The following is a 14,519-nucleotide window of genomic DNA, read 5'->3' on the forward strand; positions in this document are numbered from 1 at the left end:
TGAAAATACTCACCAGCATTTATTTATTTTTCTGAATTATACTGCAGTTAAAGGCAGAAGAGTAAACAGGCCATTTTTCTGTGATCATTTGGCCACCCCTAAAGGAGTCTGAAGTTTGAAGCTTCAGGTTTCTCAGATTAATAATAGTATGTCAGGAACTCCATTTCATAGGTGGAGAAGGGACCAATCAGAAGATAATGGAAGTCACACACATAGCCATGACTCAGCATTTCCTTAAAGCGCATCACTGCTGAAGCTGGAGTTAGACTTTCACTTCTGCAGATCCTGATTTATTCCCTCTCTCTTAATACTAGAACTCAAAATCTTCCTGTGAAACTGAATGACAGGACATTCTGGATGGGCAGATGAAAGTACAGTGGTACCTCAGGTTACAGACTCTGCTAACCCAGAAATAGTACCTCAGGTTAAGAACTTTGCTTCAGGACGAGAACAGAAATCGCGTGGTGGTGCGGCGGCAATGGGAGGTCATATTAGCTAAAGTGGTACCTCAGGCTAAGAACAGTTTCAGGTTAAGAACGGACCTCCAGAACGAATTAAGTTCTTAACCCGAGGTACCACTGTAGTTTTTTGCAGAAAACACAATGGAATTCACCCCCAATTGCTTAGATACTTTAAAGGGGAGATAAACAAATTCACAGAAGATAAGGCTATGAGCGATTAGATCTAAGCAGAACCTCCAAATATTGGCCCATGGGCAACAGAATAAAGGGAAGGCTTCTTCTTTCAAGCCCTACCTGCAGGCTTCCCAAAGTCATCTGGCTGGCCATTGTAAGTAAACACTATCCTGGGCTAGATCTGGCTAGATCAATCTTGTGATGTCCATATGCCCTTGACTACAGTGCCTTCCAGGCAGCTCAGTAAATTTACAAACCAACTGGTGACTGCAGCAGGCCCAAGTTAAAATGTGATCCCACCAAAACCATCACCCATAATACTTACTGCTCAGATTTCCCCCCGTAGTAAATTACCTTGATGATTGGATGCCATTTCTTGAAGACTTCACAAAGAAATCTGCTCTGCCTTTCCTGGTGATGTCTACCAGGCCTCCTCTGTTATCCAGCACCCCAGAATGGATGGCAGCCCGACATATACTGGATGACTGCAAGGAACATTATTTTTACAGAAGACAGTTAATAGAGTTTATCTGTAAGACTCTTCCTAGCTGATGAATAGCTTGCATTTTTGGTAGCAGTCTGTCATTAATCCAGAGCAGGGGTCATCAATGTGGTGCCCCTGGGTGCCACAGTGCCCTCCAGTACCCCCCTATGGCACCTGGAAAAGGCCTCAATAAATATTCTCCCCCCAAAAAATCTGTAATGTATGGGAAACTGTTTGCTCTTCCTGCTCAGTTTCTGTTTGTTCTGGCTCAGCTTCTCCTACATTGAATACATCCCCTTAAACATGCCCACATGCCATCAGATGTCAGAACACCCTCCCTCCCTTTAGTTCTGAACAGAGGAGAGGCTGAAAGAGTTTCTCTCTATGAGTGAGTGTAGTGGTGATTAATGAAGATGCTTTTTTTCCAATGATTGCATCAATTTGTGGCCCTCTTTTTCTGCTCTTTTAGATCTGAAAGCCATTTTGTGTTGTGTCATGTCCCTATGGCAGCAATCTTGTAACTGATGCCCACAGGGCTGTCTCAAAATCCTGAATTGATCTAGTGGCACTTGCCATTCATAGCCTACAAGCCACAATTAATATGGAGCATAGCTGACAACATTGATTTACAAAATACTAACACACACACACACACACACACACACACACACACGGATTGGAATGAGTACAAGGGAAACCTGGACTTCAAGGGTGGAATGTAAAAATTGTTGATTTTCTTTGCTGATCACTAAATGAATGCTACTGTTTCTGTGCTTTGGTTTTATTGTAGATCTTTTAATTTTAGTTTTATTATTACAATTGTACATTGCCCTAGAAGTTTATGTTGAAGGGTGTGGCTCATACATTTCGTATATAAAATGCTTGCCGTTATTAGAGACAGAGCCAAGAGGAATGTGACCTATCAGGAGTAAGCTAGAGCAGTATCTGTCTGGATGGAGCCAGGGTAAGGCCTAGCTAGTGGTGCATGATGTCTAGCAGAATTTCGAGCTCCAACAGAATCTGGAGCTTCTTCATTCTGCAGACATCCCAGTTCTGGAGGCCAGACATCATGCATTTATTTATTTTTTATGGGAGTGGCCCTATTGAACTGAAAGCCACCTACACAGAACACAAGGCTGTGATTGTGTGCTTGGCTTTTATCCAGGGTGAGTATGCCTGGTGGTTCTATCATCACGCAGGTCACTAAGGCACATCATTATCCTCCATTTCTTGGGACTTGCAAATATCTCTCTGTTTATTACTTTATTACTTACGCTTTCATAGGTGAAGGTTCCGAACACTTTTGCGTTATTGTTCAAGCAGCCAGCAGGGCACAGGTATCTAGCAAAACAAAATGTGTATAGTTAGCCATGTAATAGTCTTCAGGCCTTTCGGAACTATCTGTAGACCCTGCCTAAAACAGAGAACCCACTTTTTATTTTTATCATACATTCTGACTTGCCCATTCTTCTCTGTCTCTCTCTTGTTCCTCCTCCCTCCCTTCATTTTTCCTCCTTCTTTGAACCCCAAATGAATAAAACCTTCCCCTGAAATGGGGTGATAAGGATTTGTTTTAAGTTTTCATGTGTGCTGAAACTCAGTCTAAGTTTGTTTGTTTTTTAATCATTTAACCATATCAGTTAAGAAACATGGATACATATGCTATAATGTTATTGTTTCAGTTAAATAAAATTTTTAAATTGTTATAAAGGAAATGAATATTTTTCTCCTTGCAATAAAATACAGCAGAAAAGTTGTCCAAATATAAATAATAATTTCATAATTACCTGTCTTTGTATTTCTAATAGTATAACCAAATCAGTGATTTTTTATATAACTGTAAAAACTACTTTGAAAATTAATTATTCCAAAAATGAAACCCTCATTTGGTTGCAAATATTAAGATTACACCAGCAAGAATAGGTCTTTCTGTAAAAAAAAATGATTTAAATCAAGTCTTACTGACTAGTGACTTAAATGGACACACGGCATTTCAAGAAGCACTTTTCAATGGCAAAACAAAATTAAAAAATCCAATAGAGCTAGGCTGAGTGTGGGCTATGTTGCAAAAGCAAGTACTCAGACTCCACTGATTTGCAAATAAAATGTTGTGCAGCCTTACTAACCTCATTTGAACTACCCACGTTTTTAAGGAGAAACAATAACAAAAAAAGCAATGCATAAAAACGGAACACCATCCCCACTCTACGTTTTCAAACAACCCTCTCTTTAATACCAATGTTTGGTTTGGATTTGGCATGCTTCCCTCCCCAGTCCCCCACCCCCAACACACAAAAAAACCCCAAAGTGATAAACTGTACTGTACTTTAACTAAAACCATCACACGCAGGCTTGGTGGGTGGAGGCAATTGATGGTCCAGCTGAGATAAGTAAACATTGCTGGAGCGAGGGTGCTGAAAGGTCAGTGCCAACATTAGCCAAACAGTGTCGGCCACTTTGGGAACTGCGGGTTACACATTGCAGGCACTTACACGAAATCAACTGAGGCCCCTTAATCTTGGCTGAATTTGGCTGCGTCATTTGCATGAACGGGCCCTGAAAGGCTGGCTTCATAGACAAGGGGCTTCTACACAGCCACTGGATCCGTGTCACAACAAACAGAGCACAGCCCATCTTTTGCTTTGAAAATATAGTGCGATTTGCCAAGGGTGAGGCCTCTGCTTTCCCAGCAAGGTGGGGAAAGGAAAGAGAGGGAGGGGGTGATTACCTGTTGCATGTCGATCCTTTGCATTTATCCCTCATTTTGGTGTCACACTTGATCACTTGTGCTGGAAGGGGGAAGAGGAAATATAGAACCATCAGCAGGGCAAGTACTGTAACACATATCCACATGGTCACACTTGTGTAGATGAAGCCTTCAAGCCGTTGCTAGACTACAACTCCCATCATCCATGACCATTGGCAATGCTGGTGATGGGTGTTGGAGTCCAACAAGATCTGCAGGGCCACAACTTCCCCAGCCTCAATCTAGAAGCTTAAGGGGGTTCTCTCTTTAAAAAGCTACAGGTGACCAAAAATTCCCTTGCAGGTTTGTTTGTTTTATATATATATATAAAAACAAAAGCATCTTGAAACTTAGGAGACGGAGACAGTAATGCTCTCTTACTCATGTAAGACACAGCGGTTGGCTTTTCTTTCACAGGCTTTGTGGCTTTGGGCTTCCACACAGGTTTGCTGTCCGACACCTGGGGCGTCTCCACTTCGTTGGTCTCATCGGTCTCAGGTTTTTGGACGTAACCGTCATCTTTTTTCACCCCAGCAGGTTGAAAGAAAAAGCATCTTGTTAATATTTAAGGTCAGTGGGGCAGGTGGTGGAGGCGCAGGGGATGGAGCGACTGCTCCCTTTAATTTACTTAGGGGGGTTGGCTGCATTGCCTAGAAGTTCGCTCCTGCTTGAAAGCTTAAAATGCAAAGCAAACAGAAGGGGAAAGTGGGTCGTTCTCCTCTAAAGGTCACATCCACATCACCACAGCACCTCTGTGGAGAGTACACTACAGATCCCAAGATTCTTTGGGGAAAGCCATGTGTTTTATATTTACGGTGTGGCTTTGACCGGAGTATGAAGTAACAAACAAGACCTGTACAAATATAAAAATTACTATCTGATTAGCCCAGGCATAGGGAACCTCACACCTGTTGGCAGGCATCAAATGGAGACCTCTATGCCTCTCTGTCCAGTCCATGAGATATCCCCAAGGCACGCCCATTTATCTTCCAAGGCCACAATCTCTATTTTGCCTGGCCGGCAATGTGCCCTGGATCTCTGATTGTGACTCGTGCTTTCCTAGATGGGGACTAGAGAAGGGTATGCAAGTTGGGTGTAGGAAGCCAGCCACAGCACATCAGGAACCCTGGCGTTCATTGTGTTGCCACTGGCAAAGTTCTACTCAAAGTAGACCCACTGAAATTGATGAGCCTCAATTGGTTGTGTCCAATCATTTCAGTGGGTCTGCTCAGCGTAGGACTAACATTGATACAGCCCATCTAGTCCAGCATCCTCTTCTCACAGTGGCTCACCAGATGCCTGTGAGAAACCTGAGCGCAAGCACAGAGCTCTGCGCCTCTTCATCCATGGCTCTCAGTGAAGCATTCAGAAACATTACTGCCTCTGACTGTGGGTCAGAACCATACAAAGGGAGAGCGGGTGGGCCTTGAAGCTAACCCATCAACAGCAAGCAGCTGGCCAGCAAACTGAGCAAGCACACAGATCCCCCTCCCTTTGGTCACACCCTTAAGGGGGAAATACAGTTCTACATTTGCATCTATGCATATGCATTAGCATACGCCAATTCTATTGACATCTTGCAAACCACTTAACCACGTACCTTTGTAACAGAGATTATTCTGGCACCTTCCTCCATAGCTAGGCGGGCATTCAGAACACGGCCTGCCGTTTTTATAAGGGGCTTCTCCGATCCAGTTGCCTCTGAAAAGTGAGCACACATTTTGAAAGTTCCTTAATTCCTCCTCTCTCAAGCATCCTCTGTTCCACACTTTAACATATGCAGTTGCTTCACTGGACTGTTTCAGGCCAGTTGCCTGGATCTTTACCCTCCTGAGGCCTCTAAGCACCGTGGAGCTACGGAAGAACTGAATGTCCTTACTGTACTTACACATTGATAGATTACTGTAAATATGGGAAAAGATTACTCCCTTCCACAAATGTATAGTTCAGCAGCACTCTAGCGATGTGCTAGATTGGCAGAGTTCAGAAGTGAAGCTGCCTTTTTATATACCTCACAACCAGCCAGTCACTGACGGGCTTTTGCCACTGGCTCCCCCTCGCTAGTTCCACAAAGCCGTTAGTCAAGGCTGCTTCCATTTCTTTCCTCACAGGACATTCAGGTGGCTGGAGGAACTTAGCACGGATGTTCAGGTCTTCCCCACTCAGGAACATGTTCCATTCCCCATCCTGGAGAGCTTCCGAAGAGTCTTCCAAGAGATCCAAAATACTAGCTATGATGTGTGAGCCAGACAAATTGCCAGTGTCTGGGAACATCAGACTCACACAATGTTTCCTTCATGCTAACCCACTCATCCTTACTGGGCAGAAATCACTCAGCACCAAATTTGTCTTCAGGAGAGGCGAGAGGCCTACGTTTGAGCCACGCCTGTCCAGAAACACACTTCTCAAAACATTCAAAGGAGCAGGAGCTGCCATTTTGATACAAACAAGCCCACAAGAGGGCCTGCCTCTGTTCTACCTCCACTGTCAGGGGTATTATGCTTCTGGGCGCCAGTTGGTGGGAATCACAGGTGAGCAGAGTGCTGTTGTGCTCATGTTTGGCTTGCAGGCTTCCCATAGGCATTTGACCAGCCACTGTGATGCTGGACTAGACGGGCTATTGGTCTAATCCAGCAGACTCCTCTTATATTCTTAAGTGATGGAAGCACTGGTGGGGTCCAAAACTGATTACATTTCCTCAACCCGGCCTGGTGTTCAACATTGGTCTTTACACTATGGGGCTGTCTCCAGTGTTCTCCAGTGTTTGCAAGCATGAGGGCGGGCTCTTGCTCCAGCAGACAGGTGACTTTAAATATTGTGCAACAGAGAAATTGAATGTAACAGTTGCTCTAGCAATGGATTGTGCAATCTGTTGTGCAACAAAGTTACCAGCAATCTGATTATCTGCTTGCACAACAATGTTCTGCTGGTGCAACACATTTGGCCAGCAGATAAGTATACCACTAAGTGACTTTAACTTAGCATTACATTGGATACAATCCCCTGTCTTTTATGTCACCAGCAGTGCCACTGTCCCTAACTGACCCATTGGGCTTTGGCATTACTCATAACCAGAAAGACAGTTGGAAATAGCCTGCCCAGTTGCTGCCAACTGAGATAAAATATGCACAAAACTGCAATTACTTCAACTTGCATCCCTTATAGAGACAGGTGAATCAGTGCCTATCAAGTTCTCATCTTTCCAGCCCTAAGTTCAGCTCTCCACATATCCACATCTGTCTGTGGGTTTTTTGAAAACAAAAGTCCTCATGAAAATTCATCACCCCCTCATAATGTACACATTTTGGCACCTAATCAATTGCATTTTTACATATTATTTTCACTAATATATGCAGTCTTTACCCTCCTTTTCTGCATATTACGTGGCTGGAGAATTGCATTGCAACATTCAGAAAAGTGCAAATCTCAAAGGATCTCTGTGCTTCAGTTCATATGTTGTTTCAGAAAACCCAAATTTGTTAGATTCCCCTTTAAAGGGGAAGAGAAATGAATGTAACCCCGTTCCCAATTCCTTACTTAGGAGAGTAGTTGCAGACCAGGTAGACAGCATTCTCCCAGATTTGGCCCCATACGTCCATCCTTTTGCAGACGTTCACAGCACAGCCAACCTTATTTGTCGTTGCCCAGACCACCTGCAAATGGGCACAAGGGCACAAATGATGTCAACACCTGCTACACGAGATCAGTCCCCTAGCATTTTCACATCTGCCCACTTCTGGCAGACTTGTAACAAGAAGCAGCAAGTTCCAACAGAAGCCCCACCCTGTTTTCCTTACCTGTGTGTAGTGGGTGCACATCGGTCCTGAACATCTCTCTGGACACCAGGGATTACATTCGTGGGGATAGGGATAGGTATAATCTTTCACTTCATCGTACCAAGACTGGACATGGAAAGCTGGAGAGCGATACCTAAGGAAAACAAAGATATGTTCCAGGTGTGGTGGAAGAATCGGAGCAGATAAAAGGCAGTGCCTATTCCTGCAGCAAGGTATGCGGGTGGTGCTGCAGTCTAAACCACTAAGTCTCTTGGGCTTGCCGATCAAAAGGTCGGTGGTTCGAATCCCCGCGATGGGGTGAGCTCCTGTTGCTCGGTCCCTGCTCCTGCCAACCTAGCAGTTCGAAAGCATGTCAAAGTGCAAGTAGATAAATAGGTACCGCTCTGGCGGGAAGGTAAATGGCATTTCCGTGCACTGCTCTGGTTTCAGTGTTCTGTTGTGCCAGAAGCGGCTTAGTCATGCTGGCCACATGACCCGGAAAAACTGTCTGCGGGCAAATGCCGGCTCCCTCAGCCTGTAAAGCGAGATGAGTGCCGCAACCCCAAAGTCATCCGCAACTGGACTTTACTGTCAGGGGTCCTTTACTTTTTATTCCTGCAGCACCTAGTTAAACTATGGCACTCACTCCCACAGGAAGCAGTGGTGGCCTCCAACTTGGAAGGCTTTCAAATAGGAGATGACAAATTTGTGGAGAAGGCAATCAATGGTTACCAGTGTGGCGTAGTGGTTAAGAGCAGTAGACTCATAATCTGGGGAACCGGGTTCGCGTCTCCGCTCCTCCACATGTAGCTGCTGGGTGACCTTGGGCCAGTCACACTTCTCTGAAGTCTCTCAGCCCCACTCACCTCACAGAGTGTTTGTTGTGGGGGAGGAAGGGAAAGGAGAATGTTAGCCGCTTTGAGACTCCTTCGGGTAGTGATAAAGCGGGATATCAAATCCAAACTCTTCTTCTTCTTCTCTGCCTCCACAGTCTGAGGCACTCATGCTTCTGAATACTAGTTGCTGCATGTTGCATGAGTGCTCTTGGGCTCAGGTCCTGCTTGCTGGTTTCCCACAGGCATCTGGGTGGCAACCGTTAGAATAGGATGCTAGACAAGATGGGCCATTGGCCTGGACCTACAGGCTCTTCTTGTGTTCTTAATTGGGCAGAGAATACCATTGCCTCTCTTGAGTATATGACAGAGTACCTTTCTCACACAGCCAAGAATCCACAACAGAAGAAAAGCCCAGCTGGATCAGACCAGGGCCAGTCTAGCCTAGCCTCCTGTTTCCCATCTTGCAAGAGATGCACCAAGAATTTCTCCACAAGGTTTTTTTATATGCCACTTTGCTGGGAAAAGAAGTGGAGATGAGCCCTGGACTGACTCCAGAATGGTATAAGTGTGGGCAGGTTGGGACTGGTGACTTTTAGCAACTGAGCAGAATGGAATTTTCCCCCTTAAAAATGGGATTCAAAGTGAGTTGCATTATAAAGTTCTGAGCATGAAATCTCCCACGCTGTTTCTTTTTAGGAGCCCTCTCATTCTCTGGGGACATTAATGAAGAGAAAGCAAAATCTCTTCAGAAACTCAGGGACTCTCTTTTCACCAGGCTGCAGGTGTAGCAAAATAAATAACAACTTCACCATTAGGCTGTGTGGGAAGTAGAAGATATAAACCCTGAATTGAAAGTAGGGAGTGGAGCTCAGCCCACTCTCCAGTTGGCAGCCAGTTCTTCAAATTAGGAGCTGGCAAAAACATTCGGCTGAATCAACAAGCATGATTTCTTGCCCTGCCCAGTACAGTGTTAGGATGAAGCCTTCAACTGGGATTATGGAAAGTACGCTCCCTCTTAGTCCACGTTATGTGCTCACAATCAGGGAATGAACCCAAAGTGCCTAGCAGGCTACAGAGCCTAGCAGGACATGGGTTGACACTAAGGATTAAGGAGCTTAGCCATTTGGACGTCGTGTTCTGTCACCAAATATGGATTTCTGTAGGTTACAGAAGATTCTGCCCTGGCTTCTGTCTTGCTACTGACTTTCTGCTTCTTCTTGGACCATTTCCCTGCCTGCATCATATCACCAACACTCTTCCTAATGGAGAAAATTCATGCAGCACAGAGTAATTTTAAAAAAAACAAAAACCCAAACATATAGGAAATGTGTGTGCCAACAATAGCTCTGCAATCCTGGAGTATGAATGGTCCGGGCATTTAAACCAGGATACATATCAGAGACATTTAAATGCTGCTCCCTGTTGCATGGTTGAGCCACTGCCACAGACCAGGAGGGGGGCATCTAAAAGCTGCGCATTGGCAGTGGGAAACTAAACAAGTTTCCATTGATGAGTGAAGCTCAACACATGCAGAGGCTCTATTGATAGGAAGAGTGTGTGGAGAGAAGACCTGTATTTAGAATAAACCTTCCTATGGCATTTCCCCCTGCCTAAAGGTAAAGGTAAAGGTAAAGGTAAAGGGACCCCTGACCATTAGGTCCAGTCGTGGCCGAATCTGGGGTTGCGGTGCTCATCTCACTTTATTAGCCGAGTGAGCCGGCGTACAGCTTCTGGATCATGTGGCCAGCATGACTAAGCTGCTTCTGGCGAACCAGAGCAGCACACAGAAACGCTGTTTACCTTCCTGCTGGAGGGGTACCTATTTATCTACTTGCACTTTGCCGTGCTTTCGAACTGCCTACACACTTGTAAATTTGCCATATGGGTGTGGTCTAAAGGCTTCTATACTACAACCACTTAACTACGTACCAGTAAATCACATTGAATTCAATGGGGCTTGCTCATGAGTAGATACGTGTAGAACTGTGCCTTGCTTGGCTTGGTAGCCATCTTAGATTCATTCATTATCTGTGTTCATAGTTAAATTCTTATCCCACCCTTTCTCCCAAAGGAGCTCAGGGCAGCAAGCACAGACACCATAAGACAATTAACACATCTTACCTGCCCCAGTGAACAGCCAGATTTTGACCAATAGACCTAAGGAGGGTGGCAGGCCCATGATCCCAAATGCATTCATGGGCCCAGGACTCAGCCGATCTCTCCAGCTCATCGTCCCATCTCTATGTGGAAGAAAGACAGAAAGGCATTAGAGGAGGCAAAATGAAGATGGCGGCATTTTCCAACCAAGCCTCAGAATTAAACCCAAAGAAGCAAGACATTGAGTGTGTCTCAGTAAGGAATGTTGCAAAGCATCCTTGCATTCCAGGAAAAGAAGTGCTTATACCGTGATGTTATTTCCATATTGGGCATCCTGTCCAGTTTGTGGGGAAAGGTTGCTTTAACTGTTTAGAGGTCATGCAGGAAGACTAGCACTTGCAGCCTGAACACCAGAAAGATTGGGAAAGAACTGGAACCAGTGAAGGCTGGTCCTTTGGGGTGAATGGGGCACTGACCCACCAGGCTCAGTCCACCCTCAGTTTGCACCCACCTGCCCAGCCGTCTTACTTAACAACCAGTCCAGAGGTGGGACTGCCTGTTAGCTTCCCCCTCCTCCGTCTCAGCACTGCTCCTTGTAGAACTCAGCAGGAAGGAGGGTGGGACAAAACTGGAATCAGTTGGCTCTGCCAGTCACTGGCTCTGATCCTGCCCATCATTGGCTCTTTGTGAAGGTGACTTACAGAAATGCATTGCATTAAGGAGGAATTGCTGGCCAAAAAAAATTAAATGCATCCCATTATTTCTTTTTCTTTTTTAATGGAAATAAATTGTAATTGCGGAGAAATGATGAAATAGCTATGGGCATCATGTGGTGACTACAATGGAAATTATGGGAAGGTTGGTGCCTTCCCCCCCCCCCCAGGGGAACTGACTTTTATGATAACACGGGGATGATGAGGAAACCAGCATACTGCTAAAGCTCCCATCATCCCTGACTGCTGGCCATGCTGGCTGGGAGTCCTACAACAACCAGAGCATCACAGGCTCCCCAATCCTGTGCTATAAGCATCATCATCATCATCATCATCATCATCATCACGCTTGTGCTAGAGTGCCAATTGGGACATAGCACTGAGTTCGGCTTTACTGGGACTGTTTTCTTCTTTAAAAGAAAAGAGGTGTTTCACAGGCATATAAAATTGGCAGTGCAGCATCGAATCATTGGTTCAACATAAATGTAAACCAAGCCCATGCCAAGGCAAGGTAAAAGTACCTGGCTTTCTGGCAACCCTGCGTTGTGTTTGGGTCATTTAAGTACATCCCATGCTTAGATCGTGTGACTTTTCTGAGCCAAAGCATGATGAGGAGTTGGGGAGGGGGATTTGTTAAACTCGAGCAAGAACACATGTTCTTGCAAGGCACTTCAAATTAGCACCAGCTCTAGTTGGAAGCATTTGCTATGGGCGTGCAGAAAATAAAATCATTTGCGATTGCTAATCCCCTCTCCGGAGGAGCTCCTGGACTGAAAAAGAAAAGCACCAAGGACTCACTGGCTTGTGTGTTGTTTGCACTGAAACACAAAGGACTTCAAAGCTCCGTTTGTATTCCAGAGGTGAACGCTGATGATTTCCAAGTCCTATTAGGTAAATATGACTCGATGAAAGGCGGATTATGAGCCAGCCCCAGGAGAGTCGTTTAGAGTTGGCCTTTCTGCTTGGTCTGTGAGACTCTTTTATAGGCTTCATGGCCCCCAGGAAAAAAGGGGGGGCGGGGAACACATGAGACAAGCACACTGAGCGAAAGCAAAACATGAAGCTGTAACCATGCTGGATGAGTAAATAGACATTAGCCTGAAGTGTCTTCTTCTGCTGCTGCTGCTGCAACGCTGAGCTGCAAGGAACCCAAAAGCCAAGGAAAATACGTCTCAGCTGTGTGTTTACTTTCAGAGAAGCAGCAGGGCCATTTCTGCCCTCATAAGCATTGGAACCGCCTGCTGTCTGCCCAGCCGTAACTGAAGCTGTGATTCTAAATAGATTTGCAGCTGGAGACTGCACACGATGGGGACACCATGTCTTTCGTGCACCTGGCCACCAAATTATGGAGAGCAAGAGATCACACCCAATTTAACATCCTGAAGATCTTAACTTTCATTGCAAAGATGATAATTTTGTGTGTGTGTGTGTGTGTGTGTGTGTGTGTGTGTGTGTGTGTAAGACTCTAGCAGAGCCATGCCAAGTGCCTGAAAGGTAATCCAGGGATGGGTAACATGTGGTCCTCCAGATGTTTTGGGACCATGTTGCCCATCAGGTTCCATGAAACACTTGAATTGCTTTTGCCACAATAAATCGTGCCCACTCACCCATCAGCTGACATTGTTTGATGTGTGGGAAGACAGTGTATTTATTAATCCTGTATCAGCCACAGCACCTGCTTGCAGCAGGGAACAGGATCCTGCAGCCCAGATGGCAGGATTTAATCTCAGAAGTTAAAGCCCTTTGCTTTAAGTGGGGAGATGGGTGAAGTGTGGAGACTGCCTTGAAGTGCTTGGCTGCAGAGATCTAGAGCTTAAAAGGGAACAGATGAGAGTTTCTCTCCCTCTCCTTTTCAGATTGAAGCACAAGGAGTTTTGACAAGTGGGCAACCCCACTCATCTCTCAAATTTAGCCCACAAAGCAGATCTTTTGGAGGATCTGAGCCATGGAGCAAAAAGTTTTCCCACTCCTGCACACCGGCCTTTTTGTTGTAGCATCACAGAATTTGGCTTCCTAATTAGGGTAGTCCTTTACACATCAACACCACCCCCAAAAAAGATAAAACCCATTACCTAAAGAAAAAAAATGAAGAAGGTGCCAAATACATAATATTGGCATACGCTAATTTATACATTTAGATGCAAACGAAATAAATCCCTCAATTCCTATTTTATTTTTCATTTTTATATGCTTTTATGTTGCTGTTTTGCTGGTTTTAGGTTGTACTTTTGTTTTAATGATATTGTTTCTTTGTTTCACATTGTATGCCACTTATTAAAAAAAGATTAAGTGGCTTATAAGTGCTTTAAAATAAATTAAATGAATTAGTTATTTAAATACATACAGGAAACTTTGCAACATAGCAAGGAAGACTGCGGCCAGTGTGCCTGCTCTTGTCGGCTGCTGGCAAGGTGCTGCAAATTATCGGTGGGCAACATCAAGACCTACCTGCTCTCCCCTCTTAAATGTTGTTTACCTTAAACCTCCGTACTTTGCTAAACCTTTATTAGGCATTACAAATATAGGCCATCATAAAACATCCATATATAAAATCTTAAAATATATACCTTAAACCAGGCATGGAGCAGACAGTACAATCAAACAGAGGAGTCTCCTCCTGCCAACAGAAGACACCTTCAAAGAGAGAACTGCTCTCTATAAAGTAGGGCACATGGACACTTATTCACATTCTGACTCATTAGTCTGTGGAAAACTGGACCTATGTCAAACGCATTCCAAAGCCTTAGGATTTCCACATAAATGTGTTAAGGGGTGTGTGTGTGTGTGTGTGTGTGTGTGTGTGTCTGTGTCTGTGTGTAATAGAATTTCTTGGAAAGGATTTATACATTCCTCTTTCACTGACAAAACCTGGATGACAAATAGTAAAAGACTTGGAAAGCTGCTGGGCTAAAAATATTTCTTTTCCTGTTTTCGCCACATCTAATTTTTAAGGTGCTTATTTTTGAAGAAAATAACAGTGCTTCCTTTTCTCCCCGGAAGGTGAGAAACTCACCTCTGGTTCTTATGGGGGAAACATGGGAAATGGTGGCCGTGCCACCTAAATTGCCTCTGGGATGGAGAGGAGGGTGAGTGAGGAGCAATGCACCTTGGGTGTATATAGCCTTAGATGTGTATCAAAGGGCTATGGCTCAGTGGTAGAGCACCTGCTTTGCATGTGGAAGGTCCCCGGTTCAATCCCCAGCATCTCCAGGCAGGGCTGGGAAAGACTCCA

General features: G+C 44.8%; 1 protein-coding gene across 1 annotated transcript in view; it reads right to left on the minus strand.

The window, feature by feature from the left end:
• Positions 1–14,519, minus strand: part of CRISPLD2 (cysteine rich secretory protein LCCL domain containing 2) — a 49,894-nt gene that overhangs the window by 15,412 nt on the left and 19,963 nt on the right. The window contains exons 3-10 of the mRNA XM_081201225.1: positions 10,599–10,717; positions 7,663–7,795; positions 7,403–7,518; positions 5,466–5,566; positions 4,247–4,384; positions 3,848–3,908; positions 2,394–2,460; positions 990–1,120 (exon numbers count right to left, since the gene is read on the minus strand). Of these exons, the coding sequence (XP_081057351.1) occupies positions 990–1,120; positions 2,394–2,460; positions 3,848–3,908; positions 4,247–4,384; positions 5,466–5,566; positions 7,403–7,518; positions 7,663–7,795; positions 10,599–10,717 (866 nt within the window). The remainder of the gene's footprint in view (positions 1–989; positions 1,121–2,393; positions 2,461–3,847; positions 3,909–4,246; positions 4,385–5,465; positions 5,567–7,402; positions 7,519–7,662; positions 7,796–10,598; positions 10,718–14,519) is intronic.

This window comes from Podarcis bocagei, assembly GCF_964188305.1.
Source record: "Podarcis bocagei genome assembly, chromosome: 7".
In the NCBI taxonomy this organism is placed as follows: domain Eukaryota; kingdom Metazoa; phylum Chordata; class Lepidosauria; order Squamata; family Lacertidae; genus Podarcis; species Podarcis bocagei.